This window comes from Ictalurus furcatus, chromosome 7 (assembly GCF_023375685.1).
Source record: "Ictalurus furcatus strain D&B chromosome 7, Billie_1.0, whole genome shotgun sequence".
Classification (NCBI taxonomy): Eukaryota; Metazoa; Chordata; class Actinopteri; order Siluriformes; family Ictaluridae; genus Ictalurus; species Ictalurus furcatus.
The window spans coordinates 7,672,789-7,700,052 of NC_071261.1; the positions used below are offsets into that span (position 1 = coordinate 7,672,789).

The 27,264-nt window shown below is 40.8% G+C and overlaps 2 protein-coding genes across 11 annotated transcripts; both read left to right on the forward strand.

The window, feature by feature from the left end:
- Positions 1-528: 528 nt before the first annotated feature.
- On the forward strand, positions 529-15,356 carry lrrcc1 (leucine rich repeat and coiled-coil centrosomal protein 1). Of its 9 annotated transcripts, XR_008386260.1 has the most exons (21): positions 2,227-2,300; positions 2,495-2,700; positions 2,796-2,861; positions 2,966-3,133; positions 3,926-4,095; positions 4,763-4,963; positions 5,044-5,231; positions 6,431-6,596; positions 6,706-6,854; positions 7,395-7,599; positions 7,964-8,103; positions 8,448-8,649; positions 9,258-9,443; positions 10,646-10,820; positions 11,911-12,074; positions 12,172-12,380; positions 13,314-13,451; positions 13,543-13,678; positions 13,859-14,353; positions 14,577-14,828; positions 14,964-15,356. XR_008386260.1 is itself a non-coding variant. In XM_053628132.1 (20 exons), the coding sequence occupies exons 2-20, from the start codon at positions 2,257-2,259 to the stop codon at positions 15,072-15,074; spliced, it is 3,024 nt and encodes a 1,007-aa protein (XP_053484107.1). In that variant the 5' UTR covers positions 529-810; positions 2,243-2,256; the 3' UTR covers positions 15,075-15,356. The 9 variants fall into 9 exon arrangements, 7 of the variants coding, with proteins under 7 accessions (XP_053484107.1, XP_053484101.1, XP_053484102.1 ...); XM_053628132.1 differs by lacking the exons at positions 13,859-14,353; positions 14,577-14,828 and adding an exon at positions 529-810 and having other exon boundaries at positions 2,243-2,300; XM_053628126.1 differs by lacking the exons at positions 13,859-14,353; positions 14,577-14,828 and adding an exon at positions 881-1,432 and having other exon boundaries at positions 2,240-2,300.
- Positions 15,357-17,286: 1,930 nt separating this feature from the next.
- On the forward strand, positions 17,287-22,465 carry e2f5 (E2F transcription factor 5). Of its 2 annotated transcripts, none has more exons than XM_053628135.1 (9): positions 17,287-17,358; positions 17,453-17,621; positions 18,455-18,564; positions 18,714-18,875; positions 20,003-20,111; positions 20,530-20,806; positions 21,160-21,336; positions 21,443-21,481; positions 21,767-22,465. In XM_053628135.1, exons 2-9 carry the CDS (start codon positions 17,481-17,483, stop codon positions 21,874-21,876), a joined length of 1,125 nt encoding a protein of 374 aa, XP_053484110.1. In that variant the 5' UTR covers positions 17,287-17,358; positions 17,453-17,480; the 3' UTR covers positions 21,877-22,465. The 2 variants fall into 2 exon arrangements, with proteins under 2 accessions (XP_053484110.1, XP_053484109.1); XM_053628134.1 differs by having other exon boundaries at positions 17,341-17,358; positions 17,472-17,621.
- Positions 22,466-27,264: the final 4,799 nt, after the last annotated feature.

Here is a 27,264-nt window from a genome sequence, read left to right on the forward strand (position 1 = left end):
TGGTGTACTGAACAACAGACACCGAATGGGACAGCCAAGGAAAACAACAGCAGCTGACGGCAGATACATACAGGATGTGATCACGATTTAAAACATACAAGTTCATCAGTGAAACATGCTGGAGGTAGTGTCTTGGCTTGGGCTTGCATGGCGTCTTCTCTAACAGGCTCAATAATGTTTATTGATGATGTAACACACAATGGTAGCAGCAGAATTAGTTCAGCAATCTACAGAAACATTTTACCTTCCAATTTACAGTGAAATGCATCAAATCTAATTGGGAGGAACTTCATCATGCAGCAGTGACCCAAAAACAGTCCCTCCAGGATTTTACGTTCGCAGAAATTAAAGCAAAAACAAAGAACTCTGCAATTTTTACAGGAGCCTGCAATTTTTCGAAATTAACACAGATTTTCAGCAAATCTGGGCCAAGACCCGTCGTGTGACGTCATCACAATGCACATTCAGCCAAAGCACTGAAGAGGAGACTGAAGGGAGAAACCCTCTGAAACAAGCAACAACTGAAAGAAGCTGTGATACAAGCCTGGAAAAGCATCACAAAAAAGGAAACCAATGATTTGGTAATGTCAGAAGTCATGTTTCAATCCATTACAAAGAATAAACAGTAGTATAAACTAGTTATGGTAGTAGGCGTTTTCTTTTCGACACACCCTGACAGCGGTAGACCAATCACAACGGACTGGGACATCTGACCAATCACAGCAGAGTACGCTCTCTGTAAGGAGGAGCTTAGAATGAATCCTTTAGAACGGATCATTTAAGGAGTCGTTCGTCACACTGGGAGAAATGGTAATGGTACTATTTAAATTATGAGCACATTAAAGTGTTTTTTGACCTTGGATGCATGTAAATCTATTCCGTGAGACCTTTAAAACAAAATTAGACATGTTTCCCAACCCATAAAAGCTGCGCCTTAAATATGCAGAACCGGAAGTGACGTCTATAACAGCCCGGAGCGGGTGGTTCAATTTTTAAAGTAACATGGCGATATGTGTGTAGCTTTTGGCGAAGTGTTAAATGAAGTTAGTTACAGCATGGTAGGTTTAATTAAACCTATTCACAATTATTTATTTGTTAATATTAGCACAATGGTATTTAATATACCACTGTCATATTATTAATGGAACTCGCGCGGTTATTAAAGTAGCTAACTGGATAGTTATGGCTAAGCTAAGCTAAGCTAGCGGCATTCGCAGTTAAAGTTGTCTGAACATGTACAGCAGTAAAGATATCTGTGTAGCTACAGTGACGAGGTTCTGCACATAGACACTTTTACGAACACGAAGACTGACCATAATTCTTAAAAACAGATCCATATGTATTATAAATGTATAAAATGAATGGCTAGTTATCTAGCTAACAGGAAACGCTGCACAGCCCAGCAGTGCCATGGCAACGTCTCACCATGGAGGTAATAAACAAATATTTTACCACTGCTGTTTTCTCAGTATGGCTTTATTGAACTAAATCAGTCTGCTTATCAGCCTTCAAAGGGACTCGATTAATTACAGTAATAAATTATGTGTGTGTGTGTGTATATATATATATATATATATATATATATATATATATATATATATATATATATATTACACACAATACACTGCCAGTCAAAAGTTTGGAGACATTTGACTAAATCTTTTGCTCTGAAGGTATATGATTAAATGTTTGAAATCGGTGTTGTAAACAAAAATATAACTGTGTCAACATGTTCATTTCTTTCCTTAGAAAACTAACATTTTATTTACAAAAAAAAAAAAAAATTTAAATGGACAACTCGGAGCGCGGTATTCCGAAAAGCAGCCGATAAGTGTCCAGTATAGGTGTGAACTCCTTTAAAACTGTTTAAAAAACGTCTCAGGGAAATTCTAGGCAAAACGCGTGTCTACGTTGAAGATGCTAAAATACTAAATTATTTTGGATTTTTTTATCACAACATAATTCCCATAGTTCCATTTGTGTTATTCCATAGTTTAGATGACATTATTATTATTATTCTAAAATGTGGAAAACAAAAAATTTAACTAAAGAATGAGTGTCTAAACTTTTGTTCTAAACTTATATACACACACATATTTCATTAGCTAATGAAACCTAACCATGCATATATTTATAACTGTGTGAAATATTTATTTATTTATGGTCAGTCAGAAACTGATGGTTGGTTGTCTGTTTACGCATGTCATCATTTCATCAAGTTGTCAGTTGTTATTTCAAGCAGGTGATGAGCCGGTCATGGCCGATGGAGAGCTGAGTTTGATCGATAAAAACATTTCAAGGTAATTTCATGTTAACTTCATTAATTTCACTATTATTACCTGTATTTGTACTTTCTCTTCTCTCCTGATTGTTGCATGGCAGTTATAATTTCCAACATCCCTTACTTCTAAATGCATTTTAATGTTAGTTAAAAAAAATGTCTTTACCAAAGTAAAAAAATTTTTCTCCATTGCAAATTTTTTCTACTCTATAGTTTATTAGAGGTTCCACTGAAGACCTCTATCACGTCTTTAAACCTGCACTGTAATCGACTGTCAAAGATCGAAGGGTTGACAACAGCATGGCACGTACGACATCTGGACCTTTCGTCAAATCACATCGCTCGTATCGAGGGCCTTGGTGCGCTTTCTCAATTGCGTACCTTAAACCTGTCTTGCAACAGCATCACTAAGGTGGAAGGTAAAGTCCCGAAAGAGTCAATGCCTATAAGTCTTTATATGCCAGATACATTGAAATATAATGTCATGTCTCATGCCTGGATTTATTTTGTTTAGGTCTTAATGGACTTGTAAACCTTACAAGGCTTAACTTGGCTTATAATCAAATAAACGACCTCACTGGTAAGGTAACGGGTCACGTTGTGTTTTATGATGTTTCACATGTTTGACATAGTGTTGTTATGTGAAACATCAGAGGTTTGACGCACACTACTGTGTCCCCTTAGGTCTCTTATATCTGCATGGGACTGAATACAAATTGAAACACCTCCAGATTCATAGCAATCGACTGGACAGCATGAACCATCTGCTGCAATGCATGGTGGGTTTGCACAACCTGAGAGATCTCACTCTCAGTATGGACGGTGCCGATAATCCTGTCTGCCGTCTACCAGGTTTGCAAATGAACTTTTCTCTTATCATTAGTAAAATTCATCAAACACCACCAGGGTAACTGAAGGCTTGTGCAGCATTCCCAACCTCATCTTCTCACACTTCTGGTCTTTAGTCCTATTGAGATGGGAAAATGAATCCAGATAGTTAGAAATAGACCGTTTTCAGACTGGCTAGTGTGTTGGATCCTCATAACATGTTGGGAGAGGTTGCTCAGTTGCTCATCGTCTCATCATCTAAGATCAGCTGTATCATCTGAGATTACACAAGGAGCAACTGAAACATAAAAGTGAGGGTACTACTGCCCTTTAACAAGAAAGACTTTAATAATGCACCAGTGGCACATCAGTCGAAACACACTCAGTCAAAAGCTTTTACATCTTTAATTTAAAAAAAAAAAACGATTAAAAGCCATCTCCTTTTTTGTAGCTTCTGAATCCTCACTGCTTTGTGCGCCATATATGTTTTTATTTTGACATGCCTTCCGTGATCGTTCATATGGAAAAATGTTCTGTGAAATGATGTTTGTTTATTATTTATGGAAGCAGTCCCATGTGTCAGGTCTTTTATAATAGTCAGTAAGATTGGGAAAATATTCACACTTTGTTTTTGATTGCCCTTAGCTGTTTTATTCCTTACGTATTACAGGTATGCACGTACACTTAAACATATATATCCACAGAAACAACGGCACAAGTGCTCATACACATACACTCAGACTCGGGCTTTGTAGTGCAACTTGTATGTCTGTTACTTTACTTTATCCTGTGTTACGCATGTTATTTCTTACGTAGGCTACAGGGAGATGGTGCTGCAGCCCTTGCAACAGATCTCTACTCTGGATGGAGAAGATAGGTTGGGAAAACCCACTCCGTCACGGGATGAGAGCCCAATGGACATCCCAGGCCTGGAGGACTTTCTGGAGTTTCTAATTTCGACAGACACTAGTGTCGACGTCGAGCCGGTGAACATTTTCTTCCTTTTATGTACAGTCCCATCTGAAATTATATTGCTTTTGCTGTTCGCCGAACACTTTTGGGTTTGAGATCAAAAGATGGAAATGAGATGACAGATCAAAATTTCAGCTCTCAAAAGAAAAGCAAGACAAAAGAAAAATGTGACGGTTTTTGCAAGGAAGGGATATGCAACCGATATTAATTGTTATGTACTTGAATTTATTTTCAGATGATCTGTTCCATTACTTTTGCTCACCTAAAAAGTGGGTGGTCTGCCACAAAAGGTGCCATGTTATAAGCTGTTTAACGCCTCTAGATGTATATATCAGGTAAAGAAAGCTGAAATGCTGATCTGACATCTCATATTCATATTTTGAGCTCAAACCCAAATGTCTTCAGCATATATAAGGAAAACAATCGTATTGGCCTTGCCGTACTTTCAGAGGGGACTGTATATCTCCAAGGACGTTCTTTAATATTTAGGTTTGGGGTGTGGTGACAGGTGTAAGCAGTATCTTTAAAATATTCAATTAGTTTCTTTAACCAGATAAATAAATACTATGAGATTCTGATAACTGTGACAGTGGTATGTAAGCTCTTACTTAGGGTATCGTTACTCTTTTAGTTTAAGTGTACACTTGTGAGGATAGCTCATTAAGTTTCTTTTTGCCGAAGGTCCAGTCAGACGCTCCTCTCCCCACTCCCCGGATTGACGAGGTTCTGACACAGTTTCGGCATCGCAGTAGAGTTTTAAACCCACCCGCTGAGTCATCAGCGCAGGAGTGCTCAATTAGAGACGATTCAGCCAAAGGCAACCAGATAAATGAGCTCCGTATTAAAAAGTTGGAGCAGCAGGTGTCCCAACTCTTCCAGAAGGTACAAGGAATCCTATATAAGTGTTCGTTTAAATGTTGTGAGTTCTTTCTTTTTGCATTAAGAAGTTATGCTTGTCCCAGGCTCCGGTGGCTGATGGCCCTAATGCGAGCTCTGCATTGCAGTCTGTGGTACGCAAAGCAAAAAGGGACACGGATCTCACATCAGAGAGTGAATATGACAGTGCGAAAGAGAATCTGCAGCACTCAAGAGTCCGCCGACCCAAAATCGCAACAGAGAAGAAGCTGGTAAAAGGCAAACGCTCTGACAGGTGATCAGCATTTACAGTGTCGCTAGAATTGTAGGTTTTATTCCAAAGTTAAGGTTTTTTAAAATTGTATTTTAGTGAAAGAAAAAGCAAACCATTGTGCACTTCGATGAACTTCTGCTTTATGAATATTTTGAAAAGCACATGACAAGATGACAAAAGTTGGCGAGCTATACATAGACACACATGCAACATGTTCCTGCTATGGTGCAATTCATTAGAAAAATCATAATTTGTGGTACAGAAATTTTTTTTCTCAGTTTGATCAGTTTTCATATGTGCGTGTGCATTTCCAATTCACATTGAAACCCCAAGTTTAAGATGTTACTAGTTCTACTGTCAATGGGCCTCATTTATCAAGCTGGGTGCGAACAGATTTATCTGTAAATTGTTTGTACAAGCATGCACGCCAGTAATTTTGTATTCGGGAAAAAAACCCGTTTGTATCCTACACGTGCTCCTGAGTGTGTATAAATTTACTCATAAGAAGACAAACTAATGTAAACCTCAACTTGATCGACCTTACTAATGCTCTTGTGGTTGAATGGGCAAATTGACCCCCCCCACCAATGGGTGACTACTCTGGAATGGGATGTTCAGAAAGCATGTAACGCTGTGATGGTCAGACGTCCAAAAAGTTTTGGTCTTGTAGTGTAAAATTGTCAAGGATTACTGCAAATTAAACTGTCCAGGTTAAAGTGCTAATTTTTTAAAATGAAGTTTACAGCATTCAGCAGATGCTTTTATCCAGAGCGACTTATAGAAGTGCTTTGGAGTCCATATCAGAAACACATCCTCATGCTGGTACACTAGGTCAGGGACTAAGAGAACCATCGAGAATATTTTGTGAAAATTGTTTTCTATTATTGGCATATATTAATAATAATTTATATTATATTGGCATAGAAGGGAGTCAAAATAACCTCCATTTCTGTCTTTCAGCCTTTACCCTGATCACTTATTTTGTGCTCTTAGCTGTCTGTGCACTTGAAATTTTATGGCCATCACTTCGTGTAAATGATCCGTATCGGGAATGCGCTTTAACGTCATGGGTGATCAATATACGCATACAAGTACAAAGAAAATCAATATAATTATCGGCACGGCTGTGGTTTGGCCGTAATCACGAATATTTGTTTTTTTGTGGCTTGTTTTTTTCATTATGACACGTTTGTTTGAAATGATGTCTGTATTCACTGCAGTGAAGCAAGCACACAAAAGCACAGGAGTTTAAAGCTCACTGCTGGCGCTGGGCAGAAGGCAGCAGTCCAAACTGTGAGGCTGACAGAAACAGCAAAGAAAGGCCTCAGAGCACGCCAGGCCACTCCAGACAAAAACTCCAGTGACACACAACAGGAGACCTACAGGGTATGCAGACTGGTGTGGGCAATTCACAGGGTTCTTCAGAGATTCCAGAATTGTAAATGGACTTTTGAAATGAAAAGCTGCGATTTGGGGTGTGTGTGTGTGTGTGTAGGTGATAGTGGAGGAGCGGGATCAGGAGCGGGAACGGCGCTGGAAGGCAGAGCATGCTGTGAAGAAGCTTACAGAGCAGGTGAAGGGGCTGCAAACACGGGCCACAGAGGAGAAAGAACTCCAGAGCCTGGCCTTGCACACAACCGATAGGTGAGGAGTATAAGCAATTTTCCGATTAACCAACAGACAAATAGAAAACCGAACCTTGTTTTTTTTCGTCTTTTTGTGAGTTCATTAAAGTTCATCGATGTTTACAGGTTACTGTCCACCACCAGGTCAGCTATACTGCGACACTTTTGTAATTTTTCAGTAATTTAATTTAACAGATTAAATAGAACAGGTCTTATATGGATGCGTTAGTTCCTGTGATGATGTGTTAACAGGAACATGTCTGCAGGAGTCCATCCATCAAAACGTAACCTCCACCCCCACAGCACTCTCCTGCTAATGAGTTAGAATGAGATCCTTGTCTAAATCCAGAATGATAACCAGATGTTTTTGCACATGCTTACTTTATATGAGCTTTATTTACTCTGAGTATAATAGTCAGGGACCTGACTGAAACATGCGCTTCTGCTTTCAGAAGTCCTAAACAGCTGTATAGCGTCGGCTCTAACTAAACATAACGAGGAAGATTTTGATCTAACAAATGTTATTTACCGTCATAAGCACTGCCTTGATTGCATTCAGGCTGAAGGAGTTGTTGCTGAAGGAGCGCTCGGAGCGGACGGCACTGCAGACTCGAGTGGAGGAGCTGGAGGAACGATGTGCAAATGCAGCACAACAGCTGGAGCAGCAGCGCAGCCATGAGGCACAATACAAGGGTGCACTGCACAGTTTGCAGGAGAGCGTCTCTCAACAAGAGGCCCTCAGGGCCAGTCAGCAGGTGGAGGAGGTAATATTTCTCCAGAAGTTATACAAAGCAGTTTCTGTCTGGCGAAATTTTGATTCTACTATGTGGTTTTTGATTTAACCAAACCACCATGGAGTGGTGACCGAACACGTCCTTGAAGCGTCGCAGTAACCCAAAAGATTTGGTTCCATCAGCTATTACTGTATTTTCTCTTCATCACTGTGCCAAAATGTCAACCGTAGGCAAGGTTAGGGTGTTTTTCTCCAACTGCCTAAGATGCAGAAGATGTGCGAGTTCTTTTCCAGAGCATCGTATATTTATTACTCAGCCACTGCCACAGAATAATGATTAGATGTTTAGAAGTCATGAGTTCTTCAAAGTATATGAACTCAGTTCCTCTGTTCAGATGAAGAGAAAGCAGGAGCTGGAGAACAAATGCGCTGTTCTAAAGAGAGAGGTGGAAATACTCAGAGCATCTGTGCGGCAGCATAAAGATAAGCTACAGCACCTACAAGAACTGCTGACCTCCAGAGAGGAAGTGCACAGGTGTGTATTCCATCCACTTGTTTCCAAACTATTGCTAGTAGTATTTCTACTGTGCACATTTTAAAAAGCATGGCCAAATCAGTGCGACTAGGCCTGTTGGTCGACACAGACTGTTTAGACTTTTTCTTTAACTTTTTTCAGGCCTAAGATCTGAATGAATGCGTTGCCTTACTTATTTCTGATTTAACTAGATTTTCATTTCCTCAGCTGTGTATATGCTGAACCAGTGTAGTTTTGCACAATGTTTTATTACCACTATGTGTAGGCCTGTGTGTTTAACTCTTGTATTGTCGGCGTCATCAATATAACAATAAAGTTGGCTTGACTTTAACCGTGTGGTTCAGGAAGGAGCTGGCTTCACGGCTCATTCCAGGTGGCGCCGAGTTTCGTGAAGCTGTGGAGAAGGAAGTGAGGGCTGTGGAGCAGAGACACACTCGGAGACACCGTGAGATGGAACAGAAACTGGTCGAAGCCCGGCACCAATATGCCACCCTGGAGGATGAGTTCCGCATGGCTCTCACCATCGAAGCCAATCGCTTCTCTGAGGTAGGGTCTAGGGTAGGCGGTTATAGGATTATTTCAACTTGTAATAAACCTCTAATGATAATATTGATTGTACCCATGACAATGCTAAAGGATGTTTTGACATACTGTGGTTACCTGATAGAGGATTGGTCAAATTGTTTTCAAAGTAGGGCTGATTAAACAGCACCTAGATGAATAAGTATTCTCTTTATTTCATTGTGTAATTCTAAATGAGCATTTTTGTGCAGTATCACTCAAGTGCACTTTTTTTTTTTGGTTAGTCATAGTCCCTGTTTGCTTGTTCTTAAGGATGGGGAGTTTTATTTTCAGAATATCTGAAAATATGATCTGGAATATTATCTGACATGACAGTTAAGACAGTATCCAATGTAAGCATAGAACAGTTGACAGTGTCCTCATTAAAGAGCCCAATGGTGGCTCTCTAGCATTCCTGGGATTTAAAATATTCCATTACTATCTTTTGGAGTTTAACCACAAACTGCTATTATTCCACACATAGTTCAGTTAACTACAGTACCCGTCAAACATATTGATAAACCGAAGCATGTCATTTAGTCTATAATGTCATGTGTGTGTGTTTGTTTGTGTGATCCTTTGCATGGGATCAGGTGAAAGAGGGCTTTGAGCAGGTGTCTGCCGAGCTTGCCGAGGTGAAGATAGCTTTGAGTGCGTCTCAGCAGAGAGGGAAGCAGTCAGACTCTCTGGTGCAGGAGCTCACAGCTATGGTGAAGGAGCAGAAAACACGCATAGCCGATCTCATCAAAGCCAAACGCGATGCTGTAACAGAATTAAAGGTAAGGAGCTATGTACTTTATTTCACCAGTTTATAACACAATACGACTGCTTTTAGAACGGCCAGAATCTACACACCTTTTACTTTTCATAGATAAAAAAGCAAAATCTGCAAAATTCTATGATAAGGGGACCTGCCATTTTAAAAATAAAACTGTTTTGGTTACCTGCTCCTTGCAAGAGAATTTAGATTAAGGACAATATGGAGCAGAAGATTTCAGAGGACTCTTGAGAAAAATATTGTCAGAGTTTATAATACTAGAAAGGACAATAGAATTTTATAGAACTATTATCAGGCTAATAGTTTATAAAAATGGAAGAATGACAGCCTTGACCACAGTTACATTGACTACATTTACATGCACATAAATATTCTGATATCAATCTGAGTTTGGCAATATTCTGATTAGTATCGGGTCATGTAATCCGATTGCTCAATTCAGGTTAAGACAATTTTCCGGTTAATACAAGATTCCCCAAAGTCTGATTGCCACCCCTGGAACATGCCTGTTTTAATTGGAAATTTGTATTATGTAAACAGCTTATTCAGAAACTCCACTGAAAGGAGATCTATGCACATGCTCACTCCACAAGGAGTTGTGGGTGCTAACAGATGCTTAGCTGTAGGCTAGGTATTTAGGGATGACAACTCGGGCATACTTACAACAACCACGTATACAGGAATAATCCGATGCATGTACGCTTATAAACATCATATTTGGACTATGGCTGCAACCCGAATATAGACCTTAAATGTGCATGTACACGTAGTTATTGAAATGTTGTAGCATAATCTGATCAAGAAAGTTAGAGCCATCTCAAGATATTCAAGCAAAGAGGACGCACCTGAGTTCAATTTGGAAGCCCTAAAATGCAAGGGTCTAAATACTGATCCAAATGAAAGAGAAGTTTTAGATTTTTAATAAATTTGCTAAATTTTCTAAGAACCTGTTTTTGCTTTGTCATTATGGATTATTGAGTGTAGAGGCCAACCCACAATTTTTTTTTCTAATATATGATAACTAGCAAAGGAAAGTTACTTTTATTTAAAGACAGAAATTCTCAAAGTAATAGAGAAACCAACTTTGGAAAAATTGTTACTGAAATTTGCTGGAGTTTCTCTTTGAGACCCATCATGAGGTAGAGAAAGGGAACTAATAAAACTCAGAACTGGATTAGAGAAAAATGTGGCTGTGTGATTTAGGCACGAGTACGGACTCTAGAGGCTGGAGCAGAGGAGGACAGGCGTCTAAATGTGCAACTGGAACTTTTGAAGAAGGACAAATCCAAGCTGATCTCGCAGCTCACTGCACAGGAGACTGTTATAGAAGGACTCAGAGCGGAGAGAAGGCTCTGGGGACAGGAGCTCGCCCAGCAAGGTACCAAGCACATTCACTACCGAGCTTAGAATTGCTTTTAACATAGTTTACTCTCTATGTTTAATATGTCTTGTGAACTTAGGTTTGATATAGGTATTTGGCAGATTCTATTGTCAAAGAAATGCATAATCCTATACAAGCAAATAGTTGAGCTCATGGCAGTAAAGAGTTTTGCTCTATGGCCCAACAGTAGCCTTTATGGGATTTGGTCATTATGGGATTTGAACTCAAAACCTTCAAATCACGGAGGCTTCTAATCACTACTGAGCTACAGTATAACAGGATCCACCATCTATCAACCTTTTTATAGACATTTATACCACAGCACTGTTGAATTCTACAATTATTTAAAAATAATTAAAAGAGGTCTACAATAATTTTTTAGTAAATGCAAAGTAAAAGTAGTTCCAGTCAGGTCTTGACCGCATTACAGTTCCATATCACTTCGCCAAGTTAACTGTAATAACGGAAAGGTTAGCCTACTGTCCACCACAGTACACAGATCTAACAACAAACAAAATGACAGAAAACTACGATTTTCCAGAAACATGTAAGGAATAATTAACGACGGTCCGTTGAATTATTAGAAAAATAACATGCACCCGAAGTAGTAATGCGGCTGCGAGGTGAAGCAGAAGCCTGAGCCATTGATGTGCAGTTATCAGATAGAGAGCGAGAGAGAGAACATTTATGATAAGCTGGTGAACAAGTATCAATATTTATTTATTTATTCATTGTATTTTACGCAGTAATAAAAAAAACCCTGTGAACAAGTAGGCTTATCGGTATTTATGTATTTATTTATTTATTTATTTATTTATTTATTTGTTCTGTTTTTCCATTATCAGCATGAAACGAAAAAAAAAAGTGAACTCTCTCTTTCTCTCCCTCCAGTAACTGCATATCAGTGGCTCAAGCCTCTGTTACTAAGTCTAAAATGACGCTTTGGAATTAGCAACTCGTGTTTATCTTGTGTTAGTTCCACACACGAGCATTTTAAGGACAAAAACCCGACAAATATCTTGCATTACCACTTCGGGGTGTGACATCAAGTCAAAACAAGTTCTACAGTCTAGGATTTTTGCTTTAGGAGCGTCTCTTGCTCAGGATCGAGGTCGCTTGGAGGCCAAAATTGAGGTCCTGACTACTGAGCTGGAGTCCCAGAAGAAACAGAATCAGAGAGACAACGATTCACTAAAGATCAAAACGAAGATAGTGGATGATCAAACCGAGACAATCCGGAAGCTAAAAGAGGTGAATATACACTTCTAGCCGTTAAGAAGTTCAATATTACCTGTCTTTGTTCTGCCCTGTCTTCAGAAACTGCATCAGCTTGTTGTTACCATATTAGGCAGTGCAGGAAAGGGATGAGCAGCTCCGTGCTCTGCGTGAGGAGAACCTGCAGGTTCAGAGAAAGTTCCAGAAGGAAATGGAGGGTGAGATGGCCTCAGCAGCAGAGCTCCGAGATGCCATGGACAGACTCCGCCTCAGAAAAGATGAGCTCAAGCAACAGCTCCTTGACAAGGAGGCGGAGATGGAGGAGCTCAAAGAAGCCTACAGGTACTCACATGGTCTAGTATTCTAACATCATATTACCTAGTGTATCATGTGTTCTATAGGTAACTGAGACAACAGGTGGTCTTCTTTTTTTTTAATAAATGTACACAGCCTGACTCATACTAATTTCAGAACCTTATGCCAATTGTGAAGCATGCAAAGTCCAGTTGGCGTAGTACTAGAACATCATGTTTGGTGTGACTGAAACCAAGGACACCTGACTTTGTCACTTGTCTTATAGGGCTGCAATTTGGTCGTTATAAACATGCCTGTAGGTAAACCAAGTTGTGTTTACTTTAAAGGCAGCATATTTCACCACATTGACAGGTTACCGACTTTTGTTGTGTTGTGAGCAGCCCACAGTAGGAATGAACCCAAGCAAACCCTCTACTTACATTTTAAAATTAACTTGCCCTTTCAAATTATAATAGAGGACAAGAGTCATACAAGTGTTCCACTTGAATCAAGGTCTGAGAAAAGATCCTTCAAAAGTCTTGAACTGTGCTTTCAAATATATGTTTTTCAATTAACAATGCAACTATATATAATTTTCCTCAGAAGAGTTAAAGGCAAAAATGCCAACATCCTCATCTCGGTCAAAGTGCCATTATTTTATTTGAATGAACAATAAAATGTGCGCTTTCACGTATCACATAGCATTTGCCATGTTGTACTAGCCACGCCCGTGTTGTATGAATAGCTAAGATCCTCCTATTGCTCTGAAAGCACAGAGCTTTAATAAAGTTTATTTTGGATGGCTCTCAGCAAACAATATATAGCAAGCCCTTAAGTGGAACTTAAGTCAACTTTCCCTGTTTTGTTTCATGAATAACCAGAGATGTTATTTTTCAACTTTGGTTAGCTTCACCTATCAGTTCCAGTGGCCATACTATAACAGTAGAACTAACAGCAACTGCTTTCTTCAAACCATGTCAGTGCCTCGAGTCGTAAATGGCAGGATAAAGCGGACTTGCTGACCAAACTGGAGTGCCAGGTGAAGCGTATGAAGGAGGGATTCGATGCTAAAGAGAAAGCATTACTGGAAGAGAGGGATAAAACCACTCGAGCACACAAGTAAGAGCAAAGAGATGAGTGACAGTTACACAGTCAAGTCAGTATCACCTTTGTCCTGTACTGACATCTTGGTATCAATTGTTTTGTTTAGGGCAGCGGTCGAAAAACTTCACTGTGTGGACGACGCTTTCCGTAGACAGCTGGAGTCCTTGCAGGCTTCTCATCAGGCTGAGTTGCTCCGATTGGCTCATGACAAACAGAAACAAATAGAACAGGCCAATCAGAGGGTATTACAAACAAGACACGTTTCTCAACTAGAGAGTGATCACTTTTTAATTTCCCATAATAAAATTATAGTTGAGGTTCTTCAGTGTGTTTCAGTATATGGCAACATTAGGTAGATGTTAGGATTTATTTATTGCACTTTCACATACCCTTTTGTGTTTTTTCTTTTCTTCTTGGTGCAGTTTGCGTAAGCATGTGAGAACACAGCACTCTCTCTATGACTGTCCAAGAGGTTGCCTCTGTGAAGTACCAGATAAACTCTAGTGCAGTTTGAGTGCTGTGGAAAGCAGTTCAGCCCTGCCGGAAATTTTATTTATTTATTTATTTATTTATTAGACACGAACTACCTGTTAGGACAGAGAAGAAGCCTTTATTTGTCACGTATACATTATAGCACAGTGAAATTCTTTTCTTCGTGTATTCCAGCTTGTTTGTTTTTTTTAGGAAGTTTGGGTCAGGGTGCAGGGTCAGCCATGATACGGCTCCCCTGGAGCAGAGAGGGTTAAGGGCCTTGCTTAAGGGCCCAACAGTGGCAGCTTTTCGGTGCTGGGGCTTGAACCCCTGACCTTCAAGCTCCGTGTTGGATCTACAGTGACCCTGACCAGGATAAATCTGTTACTTACGATGAATGAATGAATGAATATATTTAGTCTCTGCACCATGTTTTCCGTGATCGGGTGATTTACTTGATTTTTACACACAATTGGCAAAGATTTATTTAGCTTTCTGACCAACGAATGAAATAGTTTTACGAGTATGTTTTCAGCATGCAAAGGCATGTATCGATTTCCCTATTTGCTTCTCGGCAAAAGTTTTGTTGGCTTTTTGGTTTATTTATATATGCACAGTGTTAAACCAAATAGCAGTTAAACGAAAAGTATACATTTTGCTGTGCTTCAGACTCAGCAAACAGACTAATAGGTGTGAAAGTGGCCTAGTCAGCAAGTGGCCAAGTCAGAGTAGGTGTGCCGATCTGGAGCAGTATGATGCAAAACTAATCCTGATGCTGCACTCAAAACCTTAAGATAATCATGAAATGGGAAGTCCATGTTTATTTATTTAATTTTTTAAATAAACATATTCAGGACCTGTGTGATCTTACTGTGCAGTGAGAAGACAGGGAATAGTGTTGTTCTAGATTGTTCATTTACAGTTAAGTTCAGTTTAAATTTTCAATAAATTATTTAATTATTATAGTTTGTACACTCGGATCTGATCAACTAATAGCTAAGCATTTACAGCCTGCTTGTTAAATGTAGTATGACCCCCTGATGTGTTTTTCCACAGGTACACCAGGTGGAGGATGAGATGAGGCAGCTGCTGGAGGAAACCGAGAGCAACAAAATGGCAATGGAGGAGAAAATGAGACGCCTCACCAATGTGCTTAAAGACTTCTAACCACATAGTTCTGTTTTTAAAATAACATCATAAAATATATATATAAGGACCCCCTCTTGTGTGTTTGATATCTGAGGTTCACTCTGTTTGAAAAAGGGTACTAAGCGGTACTTTTCCTCGGCATTGGGGTGTACTCACGAGAACAGCTTTTTTACCTTTGTGTATCTTTATAGCTTTGCTCTAAAAACTCATTCTGATCTATTTATATACAACCCCAATTTCAAAAAAGTTGGGACGCTGTGTAAAATGTAAATAAATGTAAATAAAAACAGAATGCAATGATTTGCAAATCTCATAAACCCGTATGTTATTCACAATAGAACATAGAAAACATGTAAAATGTTAAAAAAGTAAGAGTAAATGTACCATTTTAAGAAAAAAATAAGCTAATTTTGAAGTTCATGTCCACAACACATCTCAAAAAATGTTGGGGGTGGGACAAAAGGATGGAAAAGCAAGTGTTGCTAAAAAGAAACAGCTGGAGGAACATTTTGCAACTAATTAGGTTAATTGGCAACAGGTCAGTAAGATGATTGGGTATAAAAAAGAGTATCTTAGAGAGGCGGAGTCTCTCAGAAGTAAAGATGGGACAGAATCTGGATGGGAGCAGATGTTGCTCTAAAACCTGTATATACCTTTCAGCATTGATGGTGCCTTTCCAGATGTGCAAGCTGCCCATTCCATAGGCACTAATGCACCCCATACAATCAGAGATGCAGGCTTTTGAACTGAGCACTGATAAAAAGCCAGATGGTCCCTCTCCTCTTTAGTCTAGAGGGCGTGGCGTTCGTAGTTTCCAAAAAGAATTTCAAATTTTGATTCGTCTGACCACAGTACAGTTTTCCACTTTGGCTCAGTCCATTTTAAATGAGCTTTGGCCCAGAGAAGACTGCGGCGTTTCTGAATCATGTTCACATACGGCTTCTTCTTTGCGTGATAGAGCTTTAACCAGCGTTTGTGGATGGCACGGCGAACTGTGTTCATAGACAATGAGTTCTGGAGGTGTTTCTGAGCCCATGCAGTGATTTCCATTACAGAATCATGCCTGTTTTTAACGCCGCGCCGCCTGAGAGCCCGAAGATCACAAGGCATGCAATATTGATTTTCACCCTTGCCCCTTGCGAACAGAGATTTCTCCAGATTCTCGGGATCTTTTGATGATATTACGTACTGTAGATGATGAGATATTCATAGTCGTCACAATTTTACATTGAACATTATTCTGAAATCGTTCCACAAGTTGTAGACGCAGTTTTTCACAGATTGGTGAACCTCTGCCCAACTTTACTTCAGAAAGACCCTGCCTCTCTAAGATACTCTTTTTATACCCAATCATCTTACTGACCTGTTCCCAATTAACCTCCAGCTGTTTCTTTTTTCTAACACTTACTTTTCCAGACTTTTGTTGCCCCCATCCCAACTGTTTTAGACATTCTGTGGCCATGAAATTCAAAATGACCTTATTTATTTCTTAAAACGGTACATTTCCTCAGTTGAAACATTTGATACGTTTTCTATGTTCTGGTGTGAATAACATATGGGTTTATAATATTTGCAAATCATTGCATTCTGTATCTATTTACATTTCACACAGTGTCCCAACTATTTTGGAACTGGGGTTGTACATCAAATCATTTTAAAGGTACACTATATTCATGTTTCCATATTAAATACTCCAAAGATTCACCCTTGATTGAGGGTACCACCCGAGCCACAAGGGAAATTTCAGTTCTATTTTTATTGTTCTGTCTGTGTTGTTTTCTTTGCACATATTGCTAGTTTTCAGTTCTGCAAATTGTTTTAAAAACTACAGCTTAACTTGCAGCAATAGTGTTTTGACTGAGCTTATATCCAAAACTTATAGAACTTATAGAATTTTAACAATATTTATGAACAATATCGTGTTATGCTGATGTTCAGCTCTCCAAGTGACTCCTTATCATGGACGCCTAAAAAGCTAGGTGTATTGTTTTGTTCTTTTTTCCCCCACCTCAGGTCCTCTTTTAGAGGGATATTTTTTAATGTATATATTTATACATGTTTCATGTGGTTTTAGTAATACAGGTATAATGTCTATATTATTTAAAGTACACTCTGGTAAACTTTAAAAATGTAATAAATGTGTTTAAAATGACGTTATGTTTCGTTCTTTTCGTGAAAGAGCAACCGATGAAACCTGCTGCTGGTTGCTGAGGTAACCTGACGTCATTTCCGTTCATTTAAAAAAATCCAGATCTCTGGTGTTTCTCTGAGGTAAAACGGGGGTAAAAAAAAAATCATGAATGTGAGTTTCCCCGTTTTCAAAGGTGTAGTCTAACGATATAAGTGTTTCCTCTGAGTGAAGATTGACTGGTGTGTGTGTGTTTGTTTGTTTTGAGAACGGACCGCGTTGTGTAGTATGGTACTATGGCTGAGTCGAGCAACTCGAGCCTTTCGCACACGGTTCCGAACGGGTCCAGTCGCCACGAGAAGAGTTTGGGACTCCTCGCTATCAAATTCGTCACATTGCTTCAAGAGACCAAAGACGGCATCCTCGATTTAAAAGTGGTAAATGTATTTATTTATTTATTTATTTATTTATTTTTTAAAAAGTTTTTCTTCTTGTGTTGCTCGGGAGTGAGGTAACCGGTGAGGCTGTGAGTGAATGAATGAATGAATGAATGAACAGCCTGAGGTGAGGTGAAGGAGTCTGTCAGTAGTAGCTTGAGACACACACACACACACACACACACACACACATAAAAACAGCGTCACATCATTAAAACCACTTATTATTTCTTTATGTTTTAGAGTGTCACTTACTTATAGATATCAAATATAATGCTAGTCCCCTCCTGTGTGTCTCATACTTGAGTGAAAGCTTTTAAAGCACTGTTGTGATTTGCTAAGTGCTTAACATAATGTTATTTTAATCTATATTTTAAATTATTTATTCATTTTCATATGATTCACTTACATTTGATTCATTTTCACATGATTCATTTTCATATGATTCATTTTCATGTGAAATGTTATTTTAATCTGAAGGTTTTTTGACCTTTAGGTCACTTTAGACTAGATTAGTGCAAACTATCTACACACTTGTTAATGCAATTGTGCATGGTGCAACACCAGTAAAACGCAGGTGTGTGTGTGTGTTTTTGCGTTAAAAATGTAGTTACACCAGCAAGAACCATCATTTTAAGGTATAAAAGTCCTCAGAGTCATAAGGAAGTATTTCCTGGTGTGTCCCCGTTCCTGTCCCTTCCTCCTGCTTTTGTCTTCGATTACCTCTAAACCTAATCACTAATCCCACAGTAATGTTCACACCAGGGGCTCTTGTCCTGCCAGCTGCGTCTGTTAGTGAAATGTGAACCGGTTTCTGTGCTCCTGCTCTTCAGGCTGCGGAGAGCCTGGCCGTCAGACAGAAGAGAAGGATTTACGACATCACGAACGTCCTCGAAGGGATCGGGCTCATTGAGAAAAAGACGAAAAACACCATCCGATGGACGTGAGTGGGGGGAAAAACGCCGACCGTTCTCTAACTTCATTGTTGTTATATGATCTGTTTGAAAAGAAAATGGAAGAAACACTGTTTTTTTTTAAAAAAACAAAACAAAAATAACAGCTTTGTGGTTTGTTTGTTTTTGTGTGTGTTAGGGGAGAGAGTTCAGGCTGCCAGCCTCAGGAGATCCTAGAGCACGTGGAACTTCTGAAAGCTCAGATATCTGAGCTGGAGAGGCAAGAAAGGGAGCTGGATATGCAGAAAGCATGTCTGCAACAAAGCGTCAAACACCTACAGGAAGACCCCAACAGCAGCAGATATCCTTTTGAGTTATTTATTTTTTTCCCCCCTTCTTCTTGCATTTAGAAACAGCAACGTTTACACAAACACGTTAGGGTTTTTCCGCATGTTCGGCAAAGTGTAGAAAAGTATGGAAGCCCAGATAACGTTTTGGATGAATATTCTGCTATCAAAGTAGTAACGACTCATGATACTTAAAACTGAATTTCAAATTCCTTTATTTTTGCACTACATACTGTATATGATACAGATGATATTTCCCCTGTTCTGGAAAAAAAGGTCCCCCCCCCTCCAAACATCAATCTAAAATGACTTACAAGTAGGGCAAATAAAAAATAATCTCAGCATATAGCTAGGTAAAACAGCCAACTTGTTGCAGTTGCTACCTAACATGGGTGTTCCTTTCAGAACTAATGCAAGATATGTAGTTGAGATAAATATGGACCCTCCAGTGCAGTACCTAGGGGTACAAATTACACAAGTATACAGTCCAGGAACGTTGACGCAAATGATGCGAGAAACCAAATATTGCACAATATGTAACTTGAGGTCATGTGACACAGTAAGAATTAATTGATAATAGAACATTAGGATGGGCGCACGTTGTTATCGCGTTCGCCTCACACCTCCAGGGTCGGGGGTTCGATTCCCACTGTGGCCCTGTGTGTGCGTAGTTTGCATGTTCTCGCCGTCCTCATTTGCAGATTAAAGGTCTCGCCTGCTTCCTCTCTCTCTCGCGCGCTCTCGTTAACTCAGGATCACAGCTGTTGATTTTGTCTAGGCTAAATCTTTTTTTTTTTTTTTTACACTAGTGCAAGTGTGGAATTTCACTGTAAGAGGCCTGAAAACCATAGAAGTCCATTGTAATCTCCGCACCACCGTTTTTTAAAAGTGCAGATAATTATAGGCGCTGAACAGTGGCTGTTATGAAGAGAGTCCAGTTTTTCCAGTCTCCTACCAGGTTTTTTTTTTTTTGGCACCTTGCCCCAGCAGCAGTTCTCTTTCCTTGGATCTAGATTTAGTTTTTAAGATATTAAGATGTGTTTGTTTTTTTTTTTTTTTTTTTTTTTTTTTAAACCAGAATCAAGGTTTGATTTTGACGAATAGAAAGGTTTCCCTTTCTATATTCCTTTACTTTGCATACATATAATTATGTGACTCATGAGGACATATGTGACGTGTTCAGCGGAGACACCCTCCTGGCAGTAATGGCACCTGCAGGGACGCAGCTGGAAGTCCCCGTGCCAGATGTGGTATGTATGTGTAACGTTGCGTTTCAATAGTTACTTACTGTAGGTCGGTAGTATTGAACTGAGCCTGTGTGATCGAATATGGTGTCCAAAACAAAAAACTACAACAAGAGACTGGCAGTGAATCTTGAGATGTAATTCGAGGCTTTTGGATGTACCAGACAACAGACCAAGAATAATTGCTTCAAGGTTTCTCTCACTAAAACAAAAACCACAATTGTATAGAAAATGGCACCCACTAGTACGTTTAGCTGTTCAGCCACAGTAGTTAATAAATATGTGAAATATACAGTCTGAACTCTTCTCTCTTAGTCAGGGAAGATAAGCGGACCCTGTGGATCAGGCGGTTAGTTAGTTAGAAAACACGTTTTAACTGGTTCATCTTTTACACTTTGTATTCAGTTTATATGTATCATTTCAGTCTCAGAAAGGCCAGAAGAGATACCAGGTGAACCTGCGGAGCCGCTCGACTCCCATCCATGTGCTGCTGATCAACAGAGAGGCTTGTGGCTCCACTCCCGTCGTCTTCTCTGTACCGCCCCTGGATGATATTTGTACCATGCCTACTCCACCCAGCACTCCTGCCAGCCTGCAGAAATACCCCATCTCTTCCCGTGATTTGGAGCACACCCAGCTCAAGAGCCCCGTGCCTGGGCACCAGCTCACTCCCTTGTCCACTCCACCTGATGTTCATATGGGTATAGTCAACTCATTGATACACAGATGTATAGGCTATTTACAGATCTCAAGGTTTTATAACCATTTCTACACCGAGTTCTCAAATCCGATTGGTCAGAAAGTGTGTTATTTTTGTATGACGGCACGACTCGGACCGTAGTCGCATCTGTAACGTGAACAAACGTTAGGTTTATAGTAACGCGCTCGTTTATTATAACGTTATCGTTTCGATCGTAACCGCTAATACTCTGGATAATCTGAGACTGATGATGAACATGTTGTAAAGACGTGTTCAAGCACGGCGAGGAAAAACAAACCGACTGTTTTCAGACTTTTTATTCATTCGTTGTGTTTACAACTTTCTGCTTTGCAGAGTGCCACTCTGAATCCCCTGGCAGTCAGTGCTTGTTGATGCGAGAGCCAGTTGTCGAAGCAGAGACTTCAGCACAGCCAGAAGGTGATCTGGGAGGACAGGATATGCAGTCCATGCTGGATGTGGGAAATCTGCTCCGACTCAACACTGTGGACCAAATGAAGGAGGAGAGAGAGGGTAAGGAGGAGCAATATGTTCATCCTGACTGGTGTGTAGTCTTACATAATCTCAATTTTTTGTTGTTGTTGTTCGACTTACAAATTGCATTTATGTCTTTTTAAAGGTGTTGCTGATCTCATAGATGAGCTCATGTCATCTGATGGTGAGTTCCGTTCCATACGTTTGAATCGGAGCGTTTGTGTGATCTGTTGTGTTTTTATTCAAAGCTCCATGGCGCTCAAATGAGCAATTCTGATCACGTGTCCATTTTATGAATTGAAATGGGAATGAAAGAGAGATTATTTGTTTACTTAAGGACTGAAGGAATTGCATAAAACCTTAGAGGAGGCTCACCTGAATCCCTGCCAGTAATTCCTCACAACGGTCATGGACGAGTCTCTTTGTTTGCACAGTTGCCCCTGCACTAATTTTGTTTTCATTTCTGCAGTCTTCCCCCTGTTGCGCCTCTCGCCCAACCACGGTGTGGATTACAATTTCAACCTGGATGACAACGAGGGAGTGTGTGACCTGTTTGATGTTCAGATTCTGAATTATTAAGAAAAGCCTCATTCTTCCGTGAACTTTGGCACAACTGTCTTTCCTTCCATGGTAACACTCCAGAGCATTGCCACTAATTAAACAGCAACAACCGCTCTCACAACACTCACTCTGTGCTCTCCACACGCTGCACCTTGACCTGAACTCGTATCAATATTCAAGTCTCTCCTTATCGCAATGCTTCCCCCTTCTGTTTTCCCAATCTGACATCATAAACACCCAGAGTATGAATCATACTGGAAACTTTTATACCATTATTAGCCAGGGGTATAATTCATCACCCCACATTGATGTCTGTTTAATGTAAATTGAGAGATTGAATCACTTTTGATTTTTGTCTTTTTCTGTTTTTACACCGTATAGTTACTGGAGCATGTGCGTTAAGATCCCGATTCGGTTGGTTTTTTTCGCCTTTACCAAGGAGATCTGGAACAATGGGGGGCTTTTGCACTCGTCTGCTTGTATTGTTTTTGATTAATGTTTGTAAGAATAATTACAGTGCTGCCTTCTTTCGATTTTGGAAGTTTACTACTACTACTTTTTTTTTTGAAAGCTATTTAAAAGGTTTTCTCTGTTTAAAAAAAAAAAAAAAAAAAAAAAAAAATTATAATAAAAATTTGCTTAGATAGTTCTTGTACATAATTGATAATTTCAAGTACTCTTAAGAGAATGTTATGCGGTTAAGCTGCCTTTAATAATCTGAAGGTCTAATGGACCAAACACATGTGCCTTTAATAGCACTAATCAATAGCACTGGTGATGATTTTTTTTTATTATTGGTTGGTTTGCACATTTTGTTATATAATACATTTTTTGTTTTAAATAAAACGATTGCATTAAAAAAAAAAAAAAACACCTCATTGTACATATTGTAATCTTTTATTTCTATTTTTTGGGCAGTTTGCCCCTCAGATGAGCATTAATCTCTCTGAGCATAAAGATCCCTCAGATCTTTATACAGGCAATCAAATCATAGGTTTCATTGTTAATGTAGTAACCATCTGACTTGAGTCAGTTTAAATGAGTAACGGTCACAACTATCTAGACATTTTCAGACCACATTCCAGAAAGTGAATTAATTTCTATCTCTGTGTGTGTGCGTGTGTGTGTGTGTGTGTGTGTGTGAGAGAGAGAGAGACAGACAGACAGACTGACTGACTGACCGACCTACACACCTACCTACCTACACACCTACCTACACACACACCTATGTACCTACACACACACGTACACACCTACCTACCTACACAACTACATACACACCTATACACCTACCTACCAACCTACACACCTACCTACACACAAACCTACCTACCTACACACACACCTACCTACACACCTACCTACCTACCTACACACACACCTACCTACACACCTACCTACCTACGCACCTACACACCTACCTACGCACCTACCTACACACCTACCTACACACCTACCTACCTACCCACCTACACACGTACCTACACACGTACCTACACACCTACCTACCTACACACCTGCACACCTACACACGTACCTACACACCTACCTACCTACACACCTACCTAACTACACACCTACCTACCTACCTACCTACACACCTACCTACACACCTACCTACCTACACACGTACCTAAACACCTACCTACCTACACACCTACCTAACTACACACCTACCTACCTACCTACCTACACACCTACCTAACTACACACCTACCTACCTACCTACCTACACACCTTCCTACACAACTAGACACCTACCTACACACCTACACACGTACCTACACACCTACCTAACTACACACCTACCTACACACCTACCTACACACCTTCCTACACAACTAGACACCTACCTACCTACCTACCGACACACCTTAACACCTACCTACCTACCGACACACCTTAACACCTACCTACCTACCTACCTACACACCTGCACACCTACACACGTACCTACACACCTACCTACCTACACACCTACCTAACTACACACCTACCTACACACCTACCTACACACCTACCTACCTACACACGTACCTAAACACCTACCTACCTACACACCTACCTAACTACACACCTACCTACCTACCTACCTACCTACACACCTTCCTACACAACTAGACACCTACCTACCTACCTACACACCTACCTACACACCTACACACGTACCTACACACCTACCTAACTACACACCTACCTACACACCTACCTACACACCTTCCTACACAACTAGACACCTACCTACCTACCTACCGACACACCTTAACACCTACCTACCTACACACCTACCTACCTACCTACACACCTAAACATCTACCTACCTACACACCTACCTACCAACACACCTAAACACCTACCTACCTACACACCTAAACACCTACCTACCTACCTACCTACCTACACACCTACCTATACACCTACACACCTACCTACACACCTACCTACCTACACACCTACCTACCTGCACACCTATACACCTACCTACACAACTACCTACCTACATACACAACTACACACCTACCTACACACCTACCTACCTACACACACACCTACACACCTACCTACCTACACACCTACACACCTACCTACCTACACACCTACCTACCTACATACCTACACAACTACACACCTACCTACCTACACACCTACCTACCAACATACCTACACACCTACCTACAAACCTATTCACCTACCTACACACACACCTACACACCTACCTACCTACACAACTTCCTACACACCTAGACACCTACCTACACAGCTACCTACCTACTGACACACCTACACACCTACCTACCTACACACCTACCTACACACCTACCTACACACCTACCTACCTGCACCTACAGACCTACCTACACACACACCTGCACACCTACCTACCTATACACCTACCTACCTACACACCTAAACATCTACTTACCTACACACCTACCTACCTATGCACCTACACACCTACCAACCTACCTACACATCTTCCTACCTACCTACACACATACACACCTACCTACACACCTACCTACCTACACACATACCTACACACATACACACCTACCTACCTACCTACCTACACACCTATACACCTACCTACACACCTACCTACCTAAATACACAACTACACACCTACCTACACACCTACCTTCCAACACACCTACCATACTACACACCTACCTACCAACATACCTACGCACCTACCTACAAACCTATTCTCCTACCTACCTACACACCTACCTACACACACACCTACACACCTACCTACCTACACACCTACACATCTACCTACAACTACACATCTACACACCTACCTACACACTTACCTACCTACAGACCTACCTACACATCTACACACCTACCTACACACACACCTACACACCTACCTACACAACTACACACACACCTACACACTTACTTACCTACACACCTACCAACACACCTATCTGCCTACCTACACACCTACCTACCTACACATCTACACACCTACCTACCTACACATCTACCTACCTACACACACACCTACACACCTACCTACTTACACACCTACCTACCTTCACACCTACCTACACACCTACCTACCTACCTACACACCTACACACCTACCTACCTACACACCTACACACCTTCCTACCTTTACACCTACACACCTACCTACACACCTACCTACCTACACACCTACCTATACACCTACCTACAAACCTACACACCTACCTACAACTACACATCTACACACCTACCTACACACTTACCTACCTACACACCTACAGACCTGCCTACACCTACACACCTACATACACACACACCTACAGACCTACCCACACACACACACCTACACACCTACCTACACACCTACACACCTACCTACACACCTATCTGCCTACCTACACACCTACGTACCTACATATCTACACACCTACCTACCTACCTACCTACACACACACCTACACACCTACCTACTTACACACCTACCTAACTACATACCTACCTACCTACCTACACACCTACCTACACACGATCCTACACAACTAGACACCTACCTACCTACCGACACACCTTAGCACCTACCTACCTACACACCTACCTACACCTACACACCTACCTACACACCTACACACCTTCCAACATACCTACCTTCCTACAGACCTACCTACCAACATACCTACACACCTACCTACAAACCTATTCTCCTACCTACCTACACACCTACCTACTTACACACCTATACACCTACCTACACAACTACCTACCTACATACACAACTACACACCTACCTACACACCTACACACCTACCTACCAACACGCGTACCTTCCAACACACCTACCTTCCTACAGACCTACCTACCAACATACCTACACACCTACCTACACACCTATTCTCCTACCTACCTACACACCTACCTACACACACACCTACCTACCTACACACCTACACACCTACCTACCTACCTACCTACCTACCTACCTACCTACCAACATACCTACACACCTACCTACAAACCTATTCACCTATCTACCTACACAACTACACACCTACCTACCTACACACCTACCTACACACACACCTACACACCTACCTACCTACACACCTTCCTACACACCTAGACACCTACCTACACATCTACCTACCTACTGACACACCTACACACCTACCTACCTACTGACACACCTACACACCTACCTACCTACACACCTACCTACCTACACCTACAGACCTACCTACACACACACCTGCACACCTACCTACCTACACATCTACCTACACACCTACCTACCTACACAACTAAACACCTACCTACCTACCTACACACCTACCAACACACCTACCTGGCTACCTACACACCTGCCTACCTACACACCTACACACCTACCTACCTACACACCTAAACATCTACTTACCTACGCACCTACCTACCTACGCACCGACACACCTACCTACCTACACACCTACCTACCTACCTACACACCTACCTACACACCTACCTACCTACCTACACACCTACCTACACACCTACCTACCTACTTACACACCTATACACCTACCTACACAACTACCTACCTACATACACAACTACACACCTCCCTACACACCTACACACTTAACTACCAACACACCTACCTTCCAATACACCTACCATCCTACACACCAACACACCTACCTTCCAACACACCTACCATCCTACACACCTACGTACCAACATACCTACAAACCTATTCTCCTACCTACCTACACACCTACCTACACACACATCTACACACCTACCTACCTACACACCTACACATCTACCTACAACTACACATCTACACACCTACCTACACACTTACCTACCTACACACCTACAGACCTACCTACACCTACACACCTACCTACACACGTACCAACACACCTATCTGCCTACCTACACACCTACCTA